The sequence below is a fragment of the Colletes latitarsis genome, chromosome 6 (assembly GCF_051014445.1).
Source record: "Colletes latitarsis isolate SP2378_abdomen chromosome 6, iyColLati1, whole genome shotgun sequence".
NCBI classification, from domain to species: domain Eukaryota; kingdom Metazoa; phylum Arthropoda; class Insecta; order Hymenoptera; family Colletidae; genus Colletes; species Colletes latitarsis.
The window spans coordinates 6512915-6535252 of NC_135139.1; the positions used below are offsets into that span (position 1 = coordinate 6512915).

The 22338-nt window shown below is 32.8% G+C and overlaps 1 protein-coding gene across 8 annotated transcripts in view; it reads left to right on the forward strand.

Moving 5' to 3' along the window:
* The window catches only part of LOC143342735 (dystrobrevin beta), a 55802-nt gene that overhangs the window by 16870 nt on the left and 16594 nt on the right, over window positions 1-22338 (forward strand). For all 8 annotated transcript variants that reach the window (XM_076766922.1, XM_076766921.1, XM_076766923.1 and 5 more), the window contains 2 exons: window positions 16263-16427; window positions 20967-21183. In XM_076766922.1, the coding sequence (XP_076623037.1) occupies window positions 16268-16427; window positions 20967-21183 (377 nt within the window). In that variant the 5' untranslated portion in view covers window positions 16263-16267. The remainder of the gene's footprint in view (window positions 1-16262; window positions 16428-20966; window positions 21184-22338) is intronic.

Below are 22338 nucleotides of genomic sequence, written 5' to 3' on the forward strand. Positions count from 1 at the left end.
AAAAAAATTCCTTACCGAAAATATAATTTCAGGCCAAAAATGCTTCCCGTAAATTTCATGCGAATCTTTAAAACACCATAACTTCTGAACGGATTGGACGATTTTAATGTTCAAAAAGCCAAACGCCGCGTATTTTAGTGTAGAATATGTAGCAATTATAAAAATATTCGAAAAGTTGTTCCTTGACCCCGTAATGTTAGAAAAACCCCATAAAAATGGTCCAATTTTCAAACAGCCATAACTCCTACAATAGTGAATATATTTCACTGAAACTTTTTTCTGAAGTGGAGCCCATAAGTACCTACAAAAAAGTATTAAACAACTTTTCTGTAGGACGTCAAGCGAAATTATTAAAAATCAAAAACGAATTTTTAAGAAAAATCGACAGGGGATAAGGTGCCTAAATTTTTCGGCGAAATTGAAAAGTTTCAAATGATTCTAGAAAAATTATTTTCGGTTGCGGGGGTCAATTATAATCATTTCCGGTGAATAGACATACTCCCGAAATCTTACCCACTTTCGAGAAAAAAATTCTGTATTGGCGGAACTTTAAACGTTAATAACTTCTTAACGAAGCCACCATCAACAAATTGGTATTCTTGATTTTCGTCTTATTTTGGCCTCTAGAATCTCCCATTAAAATTTTTCCCAGGGGTGACTGAACACCCTGAATATCGTAAGTGTCTACACAAGACCGGATTAGTGCCAACTGACACTGTAAAACATCCTTCTATTGCCCAAATCTTTTACACTTTAAGCAATTAGTAATATATTATAACTAATTCCAAGGAGATTTTTTTAAAATATCAGTTAGACGATGACGTTTACGAGTTTAAGCTACATTATAATTAATAGACTGTGGATATTTATGCATTTGTGGGAAATTTAAATTGTCAAAAAACTACAGAGTGCTCTCAATATGCAAAAATACAGGAAATTCTTAAAGTAAGATACGAATTATTATATTTAGGGTTTGAGATAACTCTCTACAGAGCTCCCATTTCATTAATTCTATTAATAAAAATATGAATTTGCATAAAGTTCCGCTGTGTAATAATTAACATCTGATAATGTTATTTTTGTTATTTCGTGAAATCTTTTGAAGAGCAGAATCATTTGTACGTATATTCTCATTTAGCGAATTTGACTTATTCCTTTAAAAATTTTGCAAAATGTCATCCTAAAGACTTTATATAAAACCAATTTCTAGTTCTTGCGTGTTATTTGCAATGTTATATTGTTTCTCTTCTAATGTCTCTCGTTTGAGATTTGTTTTTGGCTAGACTTCCAAAAGCTTCCTAAATCTTGAAGAAAGACTTCAGAAATGCTGACGATGTCGTAGAATGTACTTCTTATGTGGTACTAGAGAGGTATTTTAACATACTTCTATTTCCAATAGAAACTTCAAGAACTTTCCACCATCTAATTGAGCTTGCAGTAAAGCAATAAGACAGTCGAGCATACTGAACTCTATACGGATAATTTGGAACTTAATGAATTAACTGTGAAGATTTACTAAAGTTTAGCCAACTGTACCCAGTCGTTATGAAAACAATATAAACTATTTCGAATTTGCCTAAACAATGTAAACTACGAATTATAGCATTCGATAGTTACATCAAAATAAGTTCTTCAGTACTGATATAATATCAATAGTATTATAGTAATATTTTATTATTTTTGTGAGTTTTGGCTGCATGATTTGGATTCAGCAGACAACAGTGGAAGAGACTCCTATGATTCCCTAAGCACGTGCTTATTAAATTTAATTTAGCCCTATATGTACATAGTAATTAGATTATACATTAACACTGTATGAAAGATTTCTTTTTGGATTCCTAACTATGGCTCAAGTTTTTACTTGCAAATGTTTATGTCACTTAGCTTGTTCCGACAGTCGATACGTATCTATTTTAATACCTGAAATGACCTCGTTATATCGCGAATGCTATGATACAATGGCGGCCATTTACTTAAGTACAAGTCATATTTTAATTTCTTCGACGGAAAAACATACAGGGTGTTCGGCCACTCCTGGGATAAATTTTAACGCAAGATTCTAGAGGCCAAAAGACGACGAAAATCAAGAATATCAATTTATTGATGGAGGCTTCGCTAAAAAGTTATTAACGTTTAAAGTTTCGCCCATTCTGAATTTTTTTCTCGAAAATGCACAGGATTTTGGGGATATGTCTATTCACCAAAAATGATTGTAATTAACCCCTACAACCGAAAATAATTTTTCCAAAATGATTTGAAATTTTTTTTTTCCGTCACAAAATTTCACACCTTTTCGAATTTTTTTCTAAAAAGTAGGTAGGATTTTGTGGATATGTCTATTCACCAAAAATTATTGTTATTGACTCCCACAATCGAAAATAATTTTTTTAGAACGATTTGACATTTTTTTTTTCACCGAAAAATTTAGGCACCCCCTTGTTGATTTTTCTTAAAAATTCGTTTTTCATTTTTAATAAATTTGTTTGACGCTGTACGAAAAAGTTGTTTAGTACTTTTTTGTAGGTACTCATGAGCTCTACTTCCATAGTAAATTTCATTGAGATATGTTCACTATTATAGAAGTTATGGACCTTTGAAGATTGGGCCATTTTTATGAGGTTTTTCTGACTTCACGGTGTTAAGGAACTACTTTTCGAATATTCATGGAATTTCTACATATTCTTCACTAAAATACGCGTTATTTGCCTTTTGAAACATTAAAATCCTCCAATCCGTTCAGAAGTTATGATATTTTAAACATTTGCATGAAATTTCGAAGAAGCATTTCTGGCCAGAAATTATATTTTCGGTAAAGAATTTTTTTCTCGAAAGTGCGTAGGATTTCGAGGGTATATGTATTGACCAAAAATGATTGTAATTGCCCCCCACAACTACAAATAATTTTTCCAGAACGATTTGAAATTTTTTAATTTAATTGTTAATAACTTTTTAACGAAGCCTCAGTCAAGAAATTGATATTCTTGTTTTTCGTCTTATTTTGGCCTCTAGAATTTCCCATTAAAATTTTTCCTAGGGTTGGCCGAACACCCTGTATATTAGACGTCCTGTTGGAGCATAGTATCGGTGAAATTGTGTTAAGCCAACGATAAAAGGAAGCGGTGGATTTATTATTGCGTGGAGTGCAATATCGATAAATGGCCCCATTCACACGATAGAGGAAATTATGGATCGATTTGTCTGTTTAAATATTCCGAGGAAGGTATTGTTACCTTCTTGCCACTCCTTCGAAGCCATGCAATTTTCATAACTACTACTATTTAAACTAGTAAAGATATTAAGGTTAATGATGCGTTAATTAAAACTTAGCACCTCAGCGTCATATTTTCTTGCAAGATAATTACGTTATGCAATTAGTGGCACGTATTTACGCACTGTCATTCAACCATTAAACGTCTTCGATTTTCACGTTGAAATATTTAGCATTATACAAAGTAAAACTGTACTATATTTAATAAAGGTTGAAAAAAGAAACTCATAACAAAGAAAAAGTATAGTCTCGAGAAAGTAATGGACGAAGGAATAAGAAAGTCCAAGAATCTGTGATGGTGTTCTTTTTTAAAACATAAAAAAAAGTAAATTAACTAAAACAATATTTGCACTTGAATATCTAAAAAATCTCGATGTTGTAAATTATTTTATCATTTTTTAAGTCCTTTGAATATGGTAATGACAGTTTTTATCTTTCAATTCTAGTGATAAGCGCTTCTTTTCCATAAATTTTGTACTCGTGCTTAAACTATCAATCACAGTACATGTTATTTTATATACAAGTAAATAATACATTTAAATAACGTATTTACCCTGTAAGAATATATGGGACGATTGACTGGGTTACTATTATATTGCCTCCGAAACACAATGTTTCCTATTTTGATTGAACCGCGATCGACCACACTGCGATTGGACCATCACAGCATGTATGTGGTTATTGGACCGCTAAAGTAAATCTATTGTCGAGCGTGTAATAGTTGAATCGTGAACATACCGCGATTAAAATGCAACTATAAATAAAATGACAATTTAAAACAACTACTTTTTCGAAACAATTAATACTTGAGTAATTCCTTTGTTCTTAGAAACATTATGTATTGCTAACACGGATATTTTGTAACTCATTTAAAGTTACATACAGCATGATGAAAAAAGGATTGCAGAATTTAGAGGTACACAAGGTGTCTAAACTGAAGCTACTTAAAATCTTTGTTTTTAACGACACGAAAACCTTTCATGGCATAATTTGAATAGTTTCTAACGAAAAATATTGCGGGAAAAAAAATTTGTCGAGTTTTTCTAAAGTTTATCTGTATTTTCGAAGCGTGTGTCTCTTTGTATTGGATCGTATAGTGAATGAGAAAATTTTATTACGGGTCAAAGGGACTGCATTCGTCCATTGCATTCCAAACCATTCAAGGGTTAAATAGCTCTGTATTAATTGCACATTGTAGATCATTCTTCAAATGATCGATAGTATTAGGTCGAGTCATAAGTAACTTCCGATGCAGCTAAGTAGAATCTATTGTTCGTATCTACCTGCTATGAGTTACCATGACAAGTTTTTGTTTCCACTATTATAGGCGAGGCTTCAGTTAGTCTTTTGCCAACTGTTTTGTGTGATACACGTTACGTTATACTGTTTCTTTTAACCTTTGAAATGGAGAGTCAAAAAGTACATAATCGTCATGTAATGCTTTGGGAATTTAAACAAGGCAATAGTGCTAAGGCGATAGCTGAAAAAATATGCAGTGTATATGATGAAGAACTAATAACTGATCGGTCAGTTATAAATTGGTTTATAAAATTCCGTTCTGGAGATACGACCTTAAAAGACGACCTTCCGACTTTGACGACAACCTTTTAAAGGCAATATTGGAGCAAAATCCACGTCAATCGACAAGAGGTATAGCAGGAAGGTTGAATACATCATAATCAACTGTTAACCGCCACCTGGAAAAATTAGGGAAAGTCAGCAAGTTAGGAGTATGGGTACCTCACAATCTCAGTGAACGGAATAAAGAAGATCGCATGTCAATCGCCACAAGTCTGCTCTCACGAGTAAAAATTGAGCCTTTTTTAAACAGGATTGTAACAGGCGATGAAAAATGGGTTACCTATGACAATATAGTCCGCAAAAGACAGTGGCTTGATAAGGATCAACCACCCCTACCAGATCCGAAAGCAAACATCCACGGCAAAAAGATTTTATTGTGTGTATGGTGGGATTGTCAAGGAATAATTCACCACCAGTTGTTCAAGTCAAATTTAACGATTACTGCGGATAGATACGTTCAGCAGTTGCAAAGAGTGCAAGAGAAACTCCATGAAAAGCGTCCTGCACTCGTCAATCGCAAAAATGTCATTCTTTTACACGACTTTTACATTAAAAAATTCTTGAGCTTGAATGGTCTGTTTTACCACATCCACCTTACTCCCTGGATCTTGCCCCGACAGACTACCACCTTTTCTGTTCCTTACAAAACTTTTTGAGTGGAAAAACTTTCAATTCTGAAGAGCAAGTCAGCCAGGCTGTCGAAAACTTCTTCTAGTCCAAACCAACCACATTTTACAAGGAAGGAATTGATAAACTGCCAGGAAGATGGGAGAAGGTTATAGATAATAGTGGTGAATACATAGTAAATTAATATAATTTTGTTATTTAATGAGAGCAAAATAAATGTCTGATAAGAAAACGGAAGTTACTTATGACTCGACCTAATAGTTGGTACGAAAGGAACAAAGAAAAAAAGCTTAGCTGAAACAATCCAAAAATGTTCTTAGCGGTCTCTCGAGTAACGTTAGCCTTCGATTTGCGTCATCGCTGAACAAACGATAGATAAAACGGTTGACATCAAATTCTCCGCTTTAGTATAAAAGATCTCTTTGTAAACGGTAGTTCGTTATTGCTTGTTATATTTAAAATCTACTGCAGAACTATGGTGCGGGAATTTCAAGCGCTTTCTGGTTTGTTCTTTCATCGGTTGTTTCGTATGAAATTTATCTCTCGTGTGAGCCAAGTTTTATAAGCTTAGTTATATCGTAACGATTGGTAAACTATACTGTAATGCCTTCGAGCAATCACGAACAATACACGGGAACTGAGTTTTGCAATAACAGAAAACGGGCCATCGCGATGACACGATTTTACGAGTTGCGTTGCACGTGGAACAGCGACGATTATTCTTCGCTCAAATGGGTTGTTGTACGGTGCATAACGAGACTAAAGATAAATATGTTTTAATAAATTATACATTTTAGATTCTATTAAGAGTCCTGCTCTGCAAAATTACCCACGAGTACTCGTTTTAAGGTTTCTATGCCAAGTTTCATAAAGACGAGGCTTCATTCACGAAGTCTAATTTATTAAAATTAACACACTTCCACATTCGCGAGGTATTCATACAAAAATCTGGTCTTTTTAAAAATTAAATACTACCTATACATTTAAAAAGTTACTTGAATTTACGTACGTACGTCGAGGGGTTAATATAGAATAATAAAGCAACGAAAGAAACGATTTTGTTTTCATCGAAAAATGCCAAAACGTTAAAAAATGACTTTGGGTGCCCCTCTTACGATTTGTTTTTAAGGAAATCGTGTTTGAAAAATGACTAAATAGAAAGAGTGAATAATGAACATACATGAATACGACAAATTTTCAAATAGTATTATCTTGAAAACGAACCATTATAAGAAACAATTTCATTCTGCATTTTCAAGTTATTTTACCATAATATTTTTCTATTTTTTTATGAATTTCTATTTTAATCTTCAATTCTTTTTGTATTACTTTTTTAAAATAATTTAATAATTAATTTAATTAATTACTTACTAAATTTATAAAACAAATGTAACAAAGTTGAAATATTTTTATTCTGACGCGTATTTTTTGTTTACTTCTACACTAAATTTCGTTTTACTTATACTTGTTTTCAATTGACTACGTATTATACGTATTTATACGTAATTATTCCCCTGGGAAAAATTTTAATGGGAGATTCAGGAGGCCAAAATAAGACGAAAATCAAGAATACTAATTTGTTGATTGAGGCTTCGTTAAAAAGTTATTAACGTTTAAAGTTTCACCTGTACTAAATTTTTTTCTCGAAAATGTGCAGGATTTCGGGGGTATGTCTATTCACCAAAAATGATTGTAATTGACCCCCGCAACCGAAAATAATTTTTCCAAAACGATTTGAAACTTTTCAATTTCCCCAAAAAATTTAGGCACCTATCCCCTTGTCGACTTTCCTTAAAAATTCGCTTTTGATTTTTAATAATTTTGCTTGACGTCCTACAGAAAAGTTGTTTAATACTTTTTTGTAGGTACCTCTGGGCTCTACTTCAGAAAAAAGTTTCATTGAAATATATTCACTATTATAGGAGTTATGGCTGTTTGAAAATTGGACCATTTTTATGAGATTTTTCTAACATTACAGGACCAAGGAACAACCTTTCCAATATTTTTATAATTGTTACATATTTTACACTAAAATACGCGGCGTTTGGCTTTTTGAACATTAAAATCGTCCAATCCGTTCAGAAGTTATGGTGTTTTAAAGATTCGCATGAAATTTACGGGAAGCATGGCAGGCCTGAAATTATATTTTCGGTAAGGAATTTTTTTCTCGAAAATGGTTAGGATTTCGAGGGTATGTCTATTCACCAAAAATTATTATAATTGATCCCTGCAATCAAAAATAATTTTTTTAGAACGATTTAAAATTTTTTAATTTTGTTGAAAAATTTCACACCTTCTCGAATTTTTTTCTTCAAACTGGGTAGGATTTCCCGGGTATATCTATTCATCAAAAATGATTATAATCGACCCTTGCAATCGGAAATAATTTTTTTACAACGATTTGAAAAATTTTTTTTTTCGCCGAGAAATTTCACCACCTACCCGAATTTTTTTCTCGAAGGAGGGTAGAATTTCGGGGATATGTGTATTTATCAAAAATGATTGTAATTGACCCCCGCAACCGAAAATAATTTTTCCAAAACGATTTGAAATTTTTTAATAAAGGTGTATGTCTATTCACCAAAAATGACTGTAATTGACTCCCGCAACTGAAAATAATTTTTCCAGAACGATTTGAAATTTTTTAATTTAATTGTTAATAACTTTTTAACGAAGCCTCCATCAACAAATTGGTATTCTTGATTTTCGTTTTATTTTGGCCTCTAGAATACCACATTAAAATTTTTCCCAGGGGTGGTTGAACACCCTGTATGTATATATCTATCATATTATAATTTTAAAAAATAGCAAATATCGTAAAAATATTGTTAACAATTTGTAGTGCCTAATATGAACAAATTTTACAATTCGACATGCACTTGTTTAAGGGCAGATTTCAAATTCTGAATAGTTGCTTTAGTAAAAATAGTTTAAATTATCGAAAAGTAGAAGGTTACAATTTTAAAAAGCTTTTGGTTTATTAAATTTAGATGAATGATAGTAAAGTTATGGCATTTTAAAGATCGAACGAATATTAAAACAGTTTTAACCATATTTTTGAGAAAACTACCCCACTATACAGCTATTATACAGATTAGAGAAACACTACGCACAGTCCTGAAAAATTTGTTTATACTACGGATACATTTTTTAGACGAATGAATTGTCAAAAAAATATTTATTTACATAGACATAAAGATGCAAAGTAGGCCAAAGAAGACCTGAATACCTTAGTAGGTGATTCGTAAATTGTTTCAAGCAAATATAAACTTGTATATGCGTAGAAGTAAAGCACACGTAAAAATATGTAGGGAAGTAGTAAGCAGAAAGTGAAATTGCTCTTTGTTTTCGCAATCTTCCTACTACGAATAGGCACAAGCTCCAGAAGAAGAATGTGAGAGAAAGTGTACTTAGAACTGAACCTTTGGAATCACAGGATCTCTTCATAGATAAATACCGAAAAGCATGCATTATTTTACACGATAGCTATACATAAATCGTACCCTTGGAACGTCAAAAATTTACGACTTTCTTTCTTTAATGGTACAACTGACGTCAATCTTCTCTACAAAGTTCAAACAAAGCAGTGCAAAAAGAAAGAGCAATGCTTTGACCTAAAAACAGGGTCTATTTCAGACTACTTTTAGCCTTTCCAAGCACCTTTCTCAACCCCTTTCGTACCAAATAACGGAAGTCATCGTTCTAGAGTCAAAGGTGTCTGTCGTAGCTCGTTGTCGCGAATACGATTCTTGATCTTAATAACTTTGAATTAATCGCGCGATGCTTCGATCACCGAAACGAACTGGAACTAATCAACGGTACAATAGAGTGCTACGTGGCGAATAATGTCTGCGCATTCTGCGGATGCTTCGAATGGTCTCAGAGCCTTAAGAATGTTGACTGGAGGCGCAATTACGAAGGAAGCAAGAATTGTAGCTGTTGCTGATTGCTCTGACATTTAGGTAACTGACCGAACGACTGTATTGGTTCGCGTAGGCTGTTAATTGTCTACGGTTAAGTTTCACCGTCCATTTCACCGCTAATTTAGGATACGATTTTTTCGTGGATCACAGTTGCGGGCCATGGATTACGATCACCGCGATAGTTATAAAGATCCGGAGGATCTCTTGTCCGAGTATTCGAAATAAACAAACTGAGTCGAATACTCGAATATTTGAAGCAGAGCTTTTCACTGAATTAATAATTATAAACGAAGCTCGTGATTTAAATACATCGTCTGATTCGATATTGAATTTCACTGACTGCTATAACCATACCCGCCGTTAGATATCTGTTGTAATACAATTCAAAAGTTTCGAGTGAAATCATGTTACTTACAGATATATTATTATAATTAAAATCTTATATACCGTAATAATTTATATTGTACATATTTTATATATGGAAAAATTGGCTTAATCGATCGTAAGTTACCAAATACAATGAATATCTATTAGTCTTTATTTTTTTTACAACTTTCGATAGATCTTTCAATGATAGATTCATTAAAGTTAAAACAAAATGTGGAGGGATTGACACTGTACAAAGTATTTTGAATGAAACGCAAAAATAGATGTGTCAAACTAAAATTACAATATACTTTCACAAAATATAATAAATATATGTATATCATGCCATGTATAACGTAAGTATGATATTCTTGTGACCCTTGTATTATGATTTTCAGTTAACACAGATTTAAAATGAAGGTTTTTTAATTCTTATTATTATTATATAAAATATTATTTGATTAAAAATGTTCTATGTGTGTTCAATTGTACTCTTTACTGTATGTAGGTATAATTTATAATTATGCCAATACAGGGTGTTCGGCCACCTCTGGGAAAAATTTTAATGGGGGGTTTTAGAGGCTAAAATAAGACGAAAATCAAGAATACCAATTTGTTAATGGAGGCTTAGTTAAAAAATTATTAACAATTAAATTCAAAAATTTCAAATCGTTTTGGAAAAATTATTTTCGGTTGCGGGGGTCAATTACAATCATTTTTGGTGAATATACATACCCCCGAAATCCTACGCACTTTCGAGAAAAAAATTCGAGTAGGTGCTGAAATTCGGCAAAATTAAAAAATTTCAAATCGTTCTAAAATAAATTATTTTTGGTTACAGGGGTCAATTACAAGCATTTTTGGTGAATAAACATACGCCCGAAATCCTACACACTTTCGAGAAAAAAATTCTTTACCGAAAATCTAATGTGAGGTCAGAAATGCTTCCCTGAAATTTCATGTGAATCGTTAAAATGTCATAACGCCTGAACGGATTGAAGAATTTTAATGTTTAAAAAAGCAATCAACGCGTATTTTAGTAGAGAATATGTAGACATTCCAAAAATATTCGAGAAGTTTTTCCTTAACCCCGTAAAGTGAGAAAAACCCCATACAAATGGTCCAATTTTCAAACAGCCAAAACTCCTATAATAGTTAATGGATTTTATTGAAATTTAGTTTGGTAGTAGAACTCATGGATACCTACAAAAAAGTATTAGACAACATTTCCGTAGCGCGTCAAACAAATTTATTAAAAATGAAAAACGAATTTTTAAGAAAAGTCGACAGGGGATAGGTGCCCAAATTTTCGACGAAAAAAAGAAATTTCAAATCGTTCTGAAAAAATTATTTTCGGTTGCGAGGGTCAGTTACAATCATTTTTAGTGAATAGACATACCCCCGAAATCCTGCGCATTTTTGAGAAAAAAATTCAGTTCAGGCAGAACTTTAAACGTTAATAACTTTTTAACAAAGCCTTCATCAACAAATTGGTATTCTTGATTTTCGTCTTATTTTGGCCTCTAGAATTTCTCATTAAAATTTTTCGCACAGGTAGCCAAACACCCTTTATATGAATATGTCTTTTTTAACGGATTGGTTGGTGGTACTGTTTTGACGGAAAAATTTTCTTTCAGATATTATTCACCATCATAAAATGATTATACATATGTGGTTCGCGACATGGTAGCAAAATGCAAAATGCAATGCCAAAAATTAAATATCTGCAGTTCTTTGGTATTACTTCGTTAATAATACAAAAATACAAGAAACATATTCAGAACTTATAAAATGTATTATTTAGGCAGTAACAACGAAATGAAATTTTGTTATGTTATTCAGCGATAGTTACCGATTTGAAAATTGTGTTTTGCTTTGTAACCGTGGAACACTGTATTTTAGATTTCCTGTTGGCTTAGTTTCCGCCATTAATATCCGTAAATTAAATTATATGACATAAGACACTTATACGCAATACCGTTTCTCGCTTAAACTGCGCGAGAAACTTTTTCCGATTTACATAACGTAAGCGAATATTCTCCGAGGAGATATGGGAATTCATTTTCTGAGGAAACATATTTCTAGCTCAACCACTACTTTATTACACCTTTGCGTTTTATCTTTCTCGCGCAATACCTTTTCTTCTCATTTTTCATACATAATTAAATAGAGTTAAAAAGAAATATTTTCCATACAATTAATACAGCCTACACAAGTTTTACTTAAGGGACAGATATTTTCAAAAATATATCCAAAATTAGTTTGTGTCCCATAAGGAAGCGTTCTAGGCTGCACACTATACCAAATTTTTACAATGAATCAGCCCTGCAAGAAAGACATCCTAATAACAGGACTTGAAAAGGTTCCAAAACTAATTATTTCATATCGTTATTTGTATAAAAGTTCTGGTCGAAATTATTAGGAAGAACTATTCTGAATAACTGTTATGAAGAACCTAATCGTCGAATTAAAAAGAAATATTTTCCATACAATTAATACAGCCTACTCAAGTTTTACTTAAGGGACAGATATTTTCAAAAATATATCCAAAATTAGTTTGTGTCCCATAAGGAAGCGTTCTAGGCTGTACACTATACCAAATTTTTACAATGAATCAGCCCTGCAAGAAAGACATCCTAATAACAGGACTTGAAAAGGTTCCAAAACTAATTATTTCATATCGTTATTTGTATAAAAGTTCTGGTCGAAATTATTAGGAAGAACTATTCTGAATAACTGTTATGAAGAACCTAAACGTCGAACTATATCGATTTCAGTTATTAAAAATAGGAAAAACATTGTAGTTTCAGAAATGTAAAATGCTATCGTATACAGTAGTTCACTTTCGTACACGAAAGCAAAATTCGTTGAATATAATTTTATTGATATTTCAATAACATTTTTCAAAACTATAATAAAATAAAGATCTTAATTTATAAATTGGGATAGTACAAATTGAATAGAATTATTTTTTTTCGTGTACGAAGACTTTTATGTATACAAAGCTTATGGGGATATTAAATGGATTTAAGCATATTATAATATGCAGTAAATAATTTGAACGCTTCTTTGTTTTCGATCAGAAAATATTAACAAAGCAAAATCATCCTTGGATTGAAAATATAGAAAAGTTTAAATTATTTCTTTTGCATTTACTGCATATTGAATCCATTTAATACTTCCATACGTTTTGTATACATATATATGATAGCATTTTATATTTAAAAAACTTCAATATTTCAAAGTAACTCAACAAAAACAACAAAACTTTTTACCAGGGGTTGTGTTACGCACTTGAAACCTGCGAGTACTTTGAAAATCCTGCAATTTATTCTAATTTTCATGCAACACTGTCTCAACTTCCTGTGTTTCAACCGTGAATCTGTTTTAAACAAAATTTACTGTGCAGTGCAAAAATGCTGTTCATTTGTATAAATTTTCCCCTCCGATTTGCTAATTACAACCAGCTTTCTAACTTCTTTTTAACCGCCTGAGGAACTTTTCTTTTTCGATCATTTGTTAATCGAATTGTTATTTTAAATCGTGCGAGTTTTAAAGAGCAAGTTTTTGTAATTACTAATTAAGTTAATGAGCGTTGATGACTAATCAGCAAACGGCCTTCGTTCCATGTGCAACTTGCTTCTCGCTTACGAGGAATGCGCATAAAGTAAGCACATTGATCTGGAGGAACTAATGAAACGAGTTCGTCATGTTCGTCGTGCGTAACTACATACGTAAACAATGAATCATTTCAACATATCTCTACGATTAGATGATTTTTATACTTACCTACAGGAAACTGCATTAAAACTAAACCTACCGACACTTCATATATACACATTTCTACCATGACCGGTAAAATGTCAATAATGCTTAAAATTCTTAACTTTTCGTCTCTTTTACGAGACAACGTACTTTTAATTTTTGCATTATACGTATAGAAAGTTGTGTTTTTAAGTTTATTCGTAAGGTATCTTTCTCTTTTGTCACATATTTTTTCTTAAAGCATGGATTTTAAAAAACTACAAAAATGTTCGATTTTTTTACTCTAAATATGCATACTTAGTACTTTAACTTTGAACAGAAAATTTACAAACTACGTCGAAATTAATTTTCATCGAATAGAAGATAAAATGCTCTTGAAAACGAAATTTGTTTCAAGTCGCTACCGTAGTTAATTCCAGAGAAAACAGTTATTTACAAAAAAATGCTGGCTAGTAATTACGCAAACATCCTGTATACAAATTTAAATTCATTTTCAATTAAATAAACAATTTATAATCCAGTTTTATCGCACACTATATAATTAATAGGAATTGCTGTAACGTCTTTGGACGCATACAGTCAAAACAGATTTCAAAATAAGCCTAAAAGACATAAATAATAATAGTTGATATATTCGATGGATAGAGGATGAAGAGTCCTTGAAAATGAAATTTGTTTCAAGTTGATAGCGTAATTAGTTCCAAAGATGTAACGATTTTTGTTTCAAGTCGATCCCATGGTTAGTTTCGGAGATATAAGGGTTCAAAGCTTTGTTTACTTTTCATTGTTTACGCCGCAAGGTCATTGACCTCGCGTGCTCGTAGTAAATTCTTGGAAATACTACGTCACTCGGTCACGACTGTCGCGACTCACGTGCGAGAGAGAAGTCCAATGTGTTAGACGGAGACAGAGATAATTGAATTTGAAAAATTACCCCTTCACATAAATTACGATATCTTCAAAACGGAAATTCCGGTCGATATAAACCAAAAACTATTTCAAAAAGGAAGCTTTACCGCTTCTAACAGTGGCTCAATTATAGAGAAAACACTACTAACTTCAGAATTGCACGCATCTAAAATTTTAGTACTTTTACTACACGTTAATAGACTTTTGTAAGACCAAGAGTGGAAATTAAAAAATTCAATTTTCCCTTGCACGATGATATTTCCAAAACGGTAAGTCTAATTGACATAAAACGAATACTATTTTAAAGGGGAAGCCTTGCCACTTCTAACAGTGGATAAATTATGAAGAAAACACTAGAACTTTTGGAACTGCATTTGTGTAAAATTTAACTATTTTTAATATGCGTTGTTAGACTGTTCCAAGACAGTAGAAATTGAAGATTTTCTCCTGTCACCTTTATTTTACAGGGTGTTCGGCCACCCTTGGGAAAAATTATAATGGGAGATTCTAGAGGCCAAAATAAGACGAAAATCAAAAATATCAATTTCTCGATTGAGGCTTCTTTAAAAAGTTATTAAAAAATTAAATTAAAAAGTTTCAAATCAATCTGAAAAAATTATTTTTAGTTGCGGGGGTCAATTACAATCATTTTTGGTGAACAGATATACCCCCGAATTCCTATCCACTTTCTAGAAAAAAATTCGGGAAGGTGTGAGATTTTTTGGCAAAATTAAAAAATTTCAAATCGTTTGAAAAAAATTATTTTTGGTTGAAGGGGTTAATTTTAATCAATTTTGGCCAATAGACATACCCCCGAAATCCTACCCACTTCCGAGAAAAAAATTCCTTACCGAAAATATAATCTGAGGCTTGAAATGGTTCTCCGAATTTTCATGTAAATGTTTAAAATATCATAACTTCTGAACGGATTAGAGGATTTTAATGTTTCAAAAGGCAAATAAAGCGTATTTTAGTGAAGAATATGTAGAAATTCCAAGAATATTCGAAAAGTTATTCTTTGACCCCGCAAAATGAGAAAAACCCAATAAAAATGGTCCAATTTTCAAACAGGCATAACTCCTATAATACTGAATACATTTCATTGAAGTTTTGGGGGGAAGTAGAGTTCATGAATACCTACAAAAAAGTGTTAAACAACTTTTGTATACAGCGCTAACCAAATTTATTAAAAATGAAAAAACGAATTTTTAAGAAAAATCGATAGTAGGTAGGTGCTGAAATTTTTCGGCGAAATAACAAATTTTCAAATCGTTGTAAAAAAATTATTTTCGGTTGCGAGGGTAAATTACAATCATTTTTGGTCAATAGACATACCCCCGAAATCCTGTGCATTTTCGAGAAAAAAATTCAGTACGGGCAGAAATTTTTGAATTTAATTCTTAATAACTTCTTAACGAAGCCTCCGTCAACAAATTGATATTCTTGATTTTCGTCTTATTTTGACTTCTAGAATCTCCTATTAAAATTTTTCGCAGGGGTGGTCGAACACCCTGTATATTTCCTATTTACATCGAAAGCTAACCAGAATTTGATACCAAAATTGTACCTGGCTTTTTACAAAAAAATATAAATTGTTCAACCGATCGTGATAGACAAGACAGACTACATATTTTTTTCACAAAACAAACAATAAGAATAGAAGTGAATATTGAAAAATTCATTGTACGTATACTATAAAAGAAGTTGTGAAGTTAAATGGTGCTACAATAACACTGTATGTTAGAAATTCTAAACGAAATTTTAAAAACGGTCATTTTACCGGTCGTGGTAAGTTTAGTACTAATCACAGTTTTTTCATGTAGATAAAATGGCGGAGGATGGAGCAGGAGGGTCAGGAAACAGCAGCTCCGGGGAGGCGAGTCGGCTGCAGCTTTTGCAAGAGATGCGACAGCAAAATTTTGATAGTATTCGATTTGCATCATACCGCACCGCTTGCAAGTTGAGATTCATCCAGAAGAAGGTTCACTGTGAGTACATAATAAAAGAAGATTCTACTATAAGATAAGAAAATACACTGCTTAAAACAATTTGGGAGCTACCTTTCTCAATCTGCGTATCAGGAATGAAATGTTTGTTAATTAACTGATCGAAATTGAATTCCGTACAAAACTTTTAATAATAGAGAGAAAAAATAAAAACAAAAGAAATACAAAAATATTTTTGATATTAATACGAGTGTTGATTGATAGCTGAGGTCTCCAACAACGCCAGTAATGGGAATATAAACAAATTTTAAACTATATTTGATAACCTCGAGTGTTTATTCTAAACGTTCAAATTTTAGTTTCCTGTTACGTAACAGTGTTCAATTCCAATTGGGCGTTATTAGACTTCTGGTTGTTCCAAAAGTTAGAGGAGGTATCGAAAAGTCAATATTCTCTATCGAATATTGAAGTTCGAGTTGCTGTGCGCAATTAGATCAAGAGCAGGTTTGAATGTTTTTTCATGATAGCACGTTTAGAAAAATGTGTTGCATTAAATGGTGATTATGTAGGAAAATAAATACTATTAGGAAACGAGATGTATTGCCCCCACGAATCCCCTTCACTTTTTGGGTTCTTGGTTATTATTGAATAAGTCGATCATGAACTAAGTCCCTAACAAGCCAAGAACCTAAGTACAGTGGAGAGGATTAGGTGGAACGTACGAATGATTCTCTTTGCCCTTTGCGTCGTTTAGCTTATGGGTGTGCCAACATATCATCTTCCAATAGTACATCTATACGTCTGAAATATAATTTTACTTTATTTTGAGATCACTTTCATTAATTCCTGTAATCTCAAACATATTTAATAGGAGTGGAGACCTTAATTATCAATCGATCTTCGTATTTGTACCAAATATCTAACTGATATAATATGTTAAAACTTAAAGTATCGATTAGCATCCTGAGCGATGAATTCGTTTGAGTAGGTGAACTTATTATTTGGAGCAGTGTACTTATAGTTCAATCTCTTATCTGTTACATAGAGAAATATTCCTGAAACTTTGAAGCATTATACACTACATGTCTATAATCTTGAATCAGCTTGTTTTGTTAAATTACTAATGGAACTAATATTGACTAATAGAATGGGTACAAAACGACCGACTCTTTTCTTTCAAGGTATCTATTACTACTCTTTCAATGCGTGTCTAATCAAAGGTAGCAGTCGTCTACCTGAACTTTGGGTACTCTTTTTTCACTTTGCCGCTGAACTTTGGGTGACGCGTAAGGAAGCTAAGGTGTCGGTGACAAAATGCAATGCTAAAATGGACTGATGTTATCAACAGACCATGAAAGGATCGCTTGGTATAGAAAATATTGATAAGAACAAGCTTTATTTCGTATCAAAGTTGCCGTATCTAATAGAGACGCAGTCAATCTTGGATCCATGAGACTCGATACAAACGACTCTGGGACTTGGAGACTTCGACACAGACATCTTCAAACTTGTGGAAATCGATTTAGTCGACCTCATTCCTGAGGCACTTGATAGGCAGATACCTAAATCCATGATAATGCCAAGATACACCAAAAGAGGTTAAGGAAATTAAATTTGAAGACTTGGAAATTTCTAATCCCCTTTTGGCAGTCTAATAAAAGTCATGAATCCTTTCAATGTTTCAATGTTCCTCGGTATAACCTTCTTAAATATAAGTTAATACAAAAATTTCCAATCAGTGTTGAAAATAGATTCAGAATCGTTTCAGAGCCTCCCATAGTTCTTGTGGGGTCCATCGCCTCCTGTACTTGCCACCAGAGGGACCGTTCCTCTCGCAAGCGCTCGACTGACCTTCCTTTTGTATACAGGGTGTTCGGCCACCCCTGGGAAAAATTTTAATAGAGGATTCTAGAGGCCAAGATAAGACGAAAATCAAGAATATCAATTTGTTGATGGAGGTTTCGTTAAAAAGTTATTAACAATTAAATTCAAAAATTTCAAATCGTTCTGGAAAAATTATTTTCGGATGCGGGGGTCAATTACAATCATTTTTGGTGAATACACATATTTCCGAAATCCAACCCAGTTTCGAGAAAAAAATTCGAGTAAGTGCTGAAAGTTTTGGGTGCAAAAAAAAGACTTTCGAATCGTCTTTGAAAAATTATTTTTAGTTGCAGGGGTCAATTGCAAGCATTTTTGGTTAATAGACATACCCCCGAAATCCTACTTAGTTTCGAGAAAAAAATTCCTTACCGAAAATATAATTTCTGGCCAGAAATGTCTGCCCGACTTTTCATGCGAATCTTTAAAACGTCATAATTTCTGAACGGATTGGACGATTTTAATGTTTAAAAAAGCAAACTACGCGTATTTTGGTAGAGAATATGTACAAATCGCAAAAATATTCGAAAAGTTAGTCCTTGACCCCGTTAAATGAGAAAAACCTAATAAAAATGGTCCAATTTTCAAACAGCCATAATTCCTACAATAGTGAATATATTTCAATGAAACTTTTTTCTGAAGTAGAGCTCATGGGTACCTGCAAAAAAGTATTAGACAACTTTTCTGTAGGGCGTCAAACAGAATTACTAAAAATGAAACAGGCATTTTTAAGAAATTCGACAGGGGGTAGGTGCTAAAATTTTTCCACGAAAAAAAAAAATTTCAAATCGTTTAAAAAAAATTATTTTTGGTTCCGGGGGTCAATTACTATTATTTTTGGTGAATACACATATTTCCGAAATCCTACCCACTTCCGAGAAAAAAATTGGAGTAAGTGCTGAAAGTTTTGGGTGAAAAAAAAGACATTCGGATCGTCTTGGAAAAATTATTTTTGGTTGCAGGGATCAATTGCAAGCATTTTTGGTCAACAGACATACCCCCGAAATCTTGCGCATTTTCGAGAAAAAAATTCAGGACGGTCGGAACTTTAAACGTTAATAACTGTTTAACGAAGTCTTCATCAATAAATTGGTATTCTTGATTTTCGTCTTATTTTGGCCGCTAGAATCCCCCATTAAAATGTTTCCCAGGGGTGGCCGAATATCCTGTATACGCTCCTCGACCCAATATTCCAGCATTTAAGGCAAGGTCTGCTAGGATGCTTTACTGACAAGTTCACTAACAGACTTGGGATTAAAACGCTGCTCTCCTCTCCTTTCCTTTTCCATCTCTCATCAATAGGACCCCACATACCTATACGAGAGCTAATGCAAACACGATATTCAACTGATGTGTAGCTCGACTTTTAGGTTTTTCGTAACACTTTTGACTAGAATTTTTGTATAACGGCTCCAAACAATTATGTATTTTCTAAACCTTTCTAACCTTTTCTGTATCAAATCCCATAGGTCCATGTCGTCCTTACCAGATTTTGAGAGTCTGCGATAGCCTAGATCGGTTTCTACAACTTCAGAATTGTCCGTGTCGAATCGTATAAGATCAAAGTTGTCCATGTCGGCTCCGGCAAGTTCAAATTTGTTCGTATCGAATCCCCCGAGTCCGATGTCGCGTGTATCGTATTCCACGAGTCCAAGGTTGTATGTATTAAATTCCATAATTGAATTGTCCATATCGAGTCCCACGAGTCCGAAATTGTTTGCGTCTTATCCCATGGGTTCAGTGTCAGATATGGCGTGTTCTACGGATCTGAAATACTTTTCGTTTAATCTGAATTATCTTCGCTAAATCGGTGTCATCAGTATTGTAATAGACGAGGTCCAGATAATACTGTGTTGGTTCCTGTGGGGTTTTCCTCCTTTCAATTTTAAATGCTTCGAGCGTCTTTCGCTCTGCTTGTTTCAATAAAGCCTACTGTAAAGCGCACGGTTAAGGAGTTGAGGTGTCGGTAGTTAGCAGCCATAGCGATATACATTGTGCAAATTAAATCTGGTTTGCATAGCCAACGATGCATTCAGAAGCCATTGTTTGCAGCACATTTGTCCGACTCATCCGCCTTTAGAAATGTTTCAAACAAGTATTCGATATATTCTTCCTGGTGCGTTACACGGTTATGTGTTTGCTAACAATTAACTTTTATGCTTATTCAGCTGTTCGGATTAAATACCCTTCGACGTATAAGTTATTGGCACGTTTAAGAACCGATCGTCCATTTTTACTGTATACAAATTGTTAAAAATTAATCAAACATCAGAATATATACTAAATATTCAATTTATGGAGTATTAATAGCTTTAAAAATACTGATTATCTAATTTCAACAGACTCTATTATTTTTTAACAGCGTATAAATTACAGTGCTTCTAGCTTTTTTTATTTTTGGCATGTTCAGCCAATTCTCTTCTACTTCCATTTCTACGCATCTGTCTAATCACTTTTCCAAGATATTTTTATATACAGCTTTACACACTCATAATTATATTTCTTTTTTTTTCGAAAAACGATTATCACGAGCACCAAACACGTTAATTTTTAATTACAAATTATTTGCACTAATTTTTATGTTTTCCACAGCATTCGCAGTAGTAACTGCCAGTATCTCGCAATAATTAATTCGCGTTAACCATTCATTCGAAGCATTTTCATCTGCCATAATCAATGAATTCCACGTTTTCTGCGTAGTGCATAACGTCGACATATGGAATGTAATTGAGGCGTTCCGAGAAAACGGTTTAAACACATTGGAGCCATCGAGCACGCTGGGGGTATCGAGGCTCGAAACCTTACTGTCTTCCTTATTTCATGCCCTTAATAAACGAGTACCCGTTTCGCAACAAGCCAAAGTCGATGCAACAACAGCTCTGTTGATGAATTGGTTGCTTGCTGCCTATACTACAGGGTATACACAAACATTTGATGGTAAAAGTACATTAAAGTGGCTAATAAGTTCCTAAACCAATTATAATACTCTAAAACCAACCAGTTGAATCTTGCTGGCATTATAACGATTAAAAATTTCTCTTTGACGCTCATATTATGTTGTAAACTAAAATTCAGCTCTGTGATACATAACTTTGTTATTTTTGAAGCTATTTAACACTAGATTAATGGGCATTGGATACGTTGCATTAAAATGCTGTTTTTCTTATATTCATATCGTTACGTTAATTAAATTCAACATAAATTGCTAACAAATAATGTTTATAAGCTCTTTAATTATGGACTCAATTCATCAAATTCATCAAACCTAATAATAATTAATATATACGTATTAATTGATTCTTGTGAGTAATTTCGAAATCTATATTGCTTAAATAGTAGAGATTACACAAAGATACAAATTTGTATTTCTTCGAAAAATTGTTCACGATTAATGATATAACGATTAATGGAAATATGAATTGACTCGAAAGAGTAATTTGAAAACGTACATTAATTATAACAAAATACCTAATAATACATACAAAATAATACCTAATAATAATTAATATATATGTATTAATTGATTCTTGAGAGTAATTTAGAAATCTATATTGCTTAAATAGTAGAGATTACACAAAGATACAAATTTGTATTTCTTCGAAAAATTGTTCATGATTAATGGAAATATGAATTGACTCGAAAGAGTAATTTGAAAACGTATATTAATTACAACAAAATACGGAAGTGAAGTTGATAAAAATCGATTAGAACTCGATTTGGAGTTAGTTACAATTAGACGCGTGCTAGAAGAATTACAAGGTCAAACGTTCTTTCGCCTCTAATGGCATTTTCTTTAAGGCTTGCACGTCTCGAGTTCTTGCAATTAATACTATTTGAGGCTTCCGGATTTCAGCTGTATCATTTTAGAAAAGGTATCCGGACGTCTACCAGCATTGCTGCTGGCTTGGTTTTGACGCATTGATACTGAAATGCCTTCTTCGTGATGATCTATTTAAGCTGCTCTTACTCACGTTACAAATAGATTTTCTTTAAAAAAAAAAGATACAACTTATTATCGAGAATCAATTAACAGTACTTTTCTAAATGATAAAATAGAAGGTAAATCAAAGAA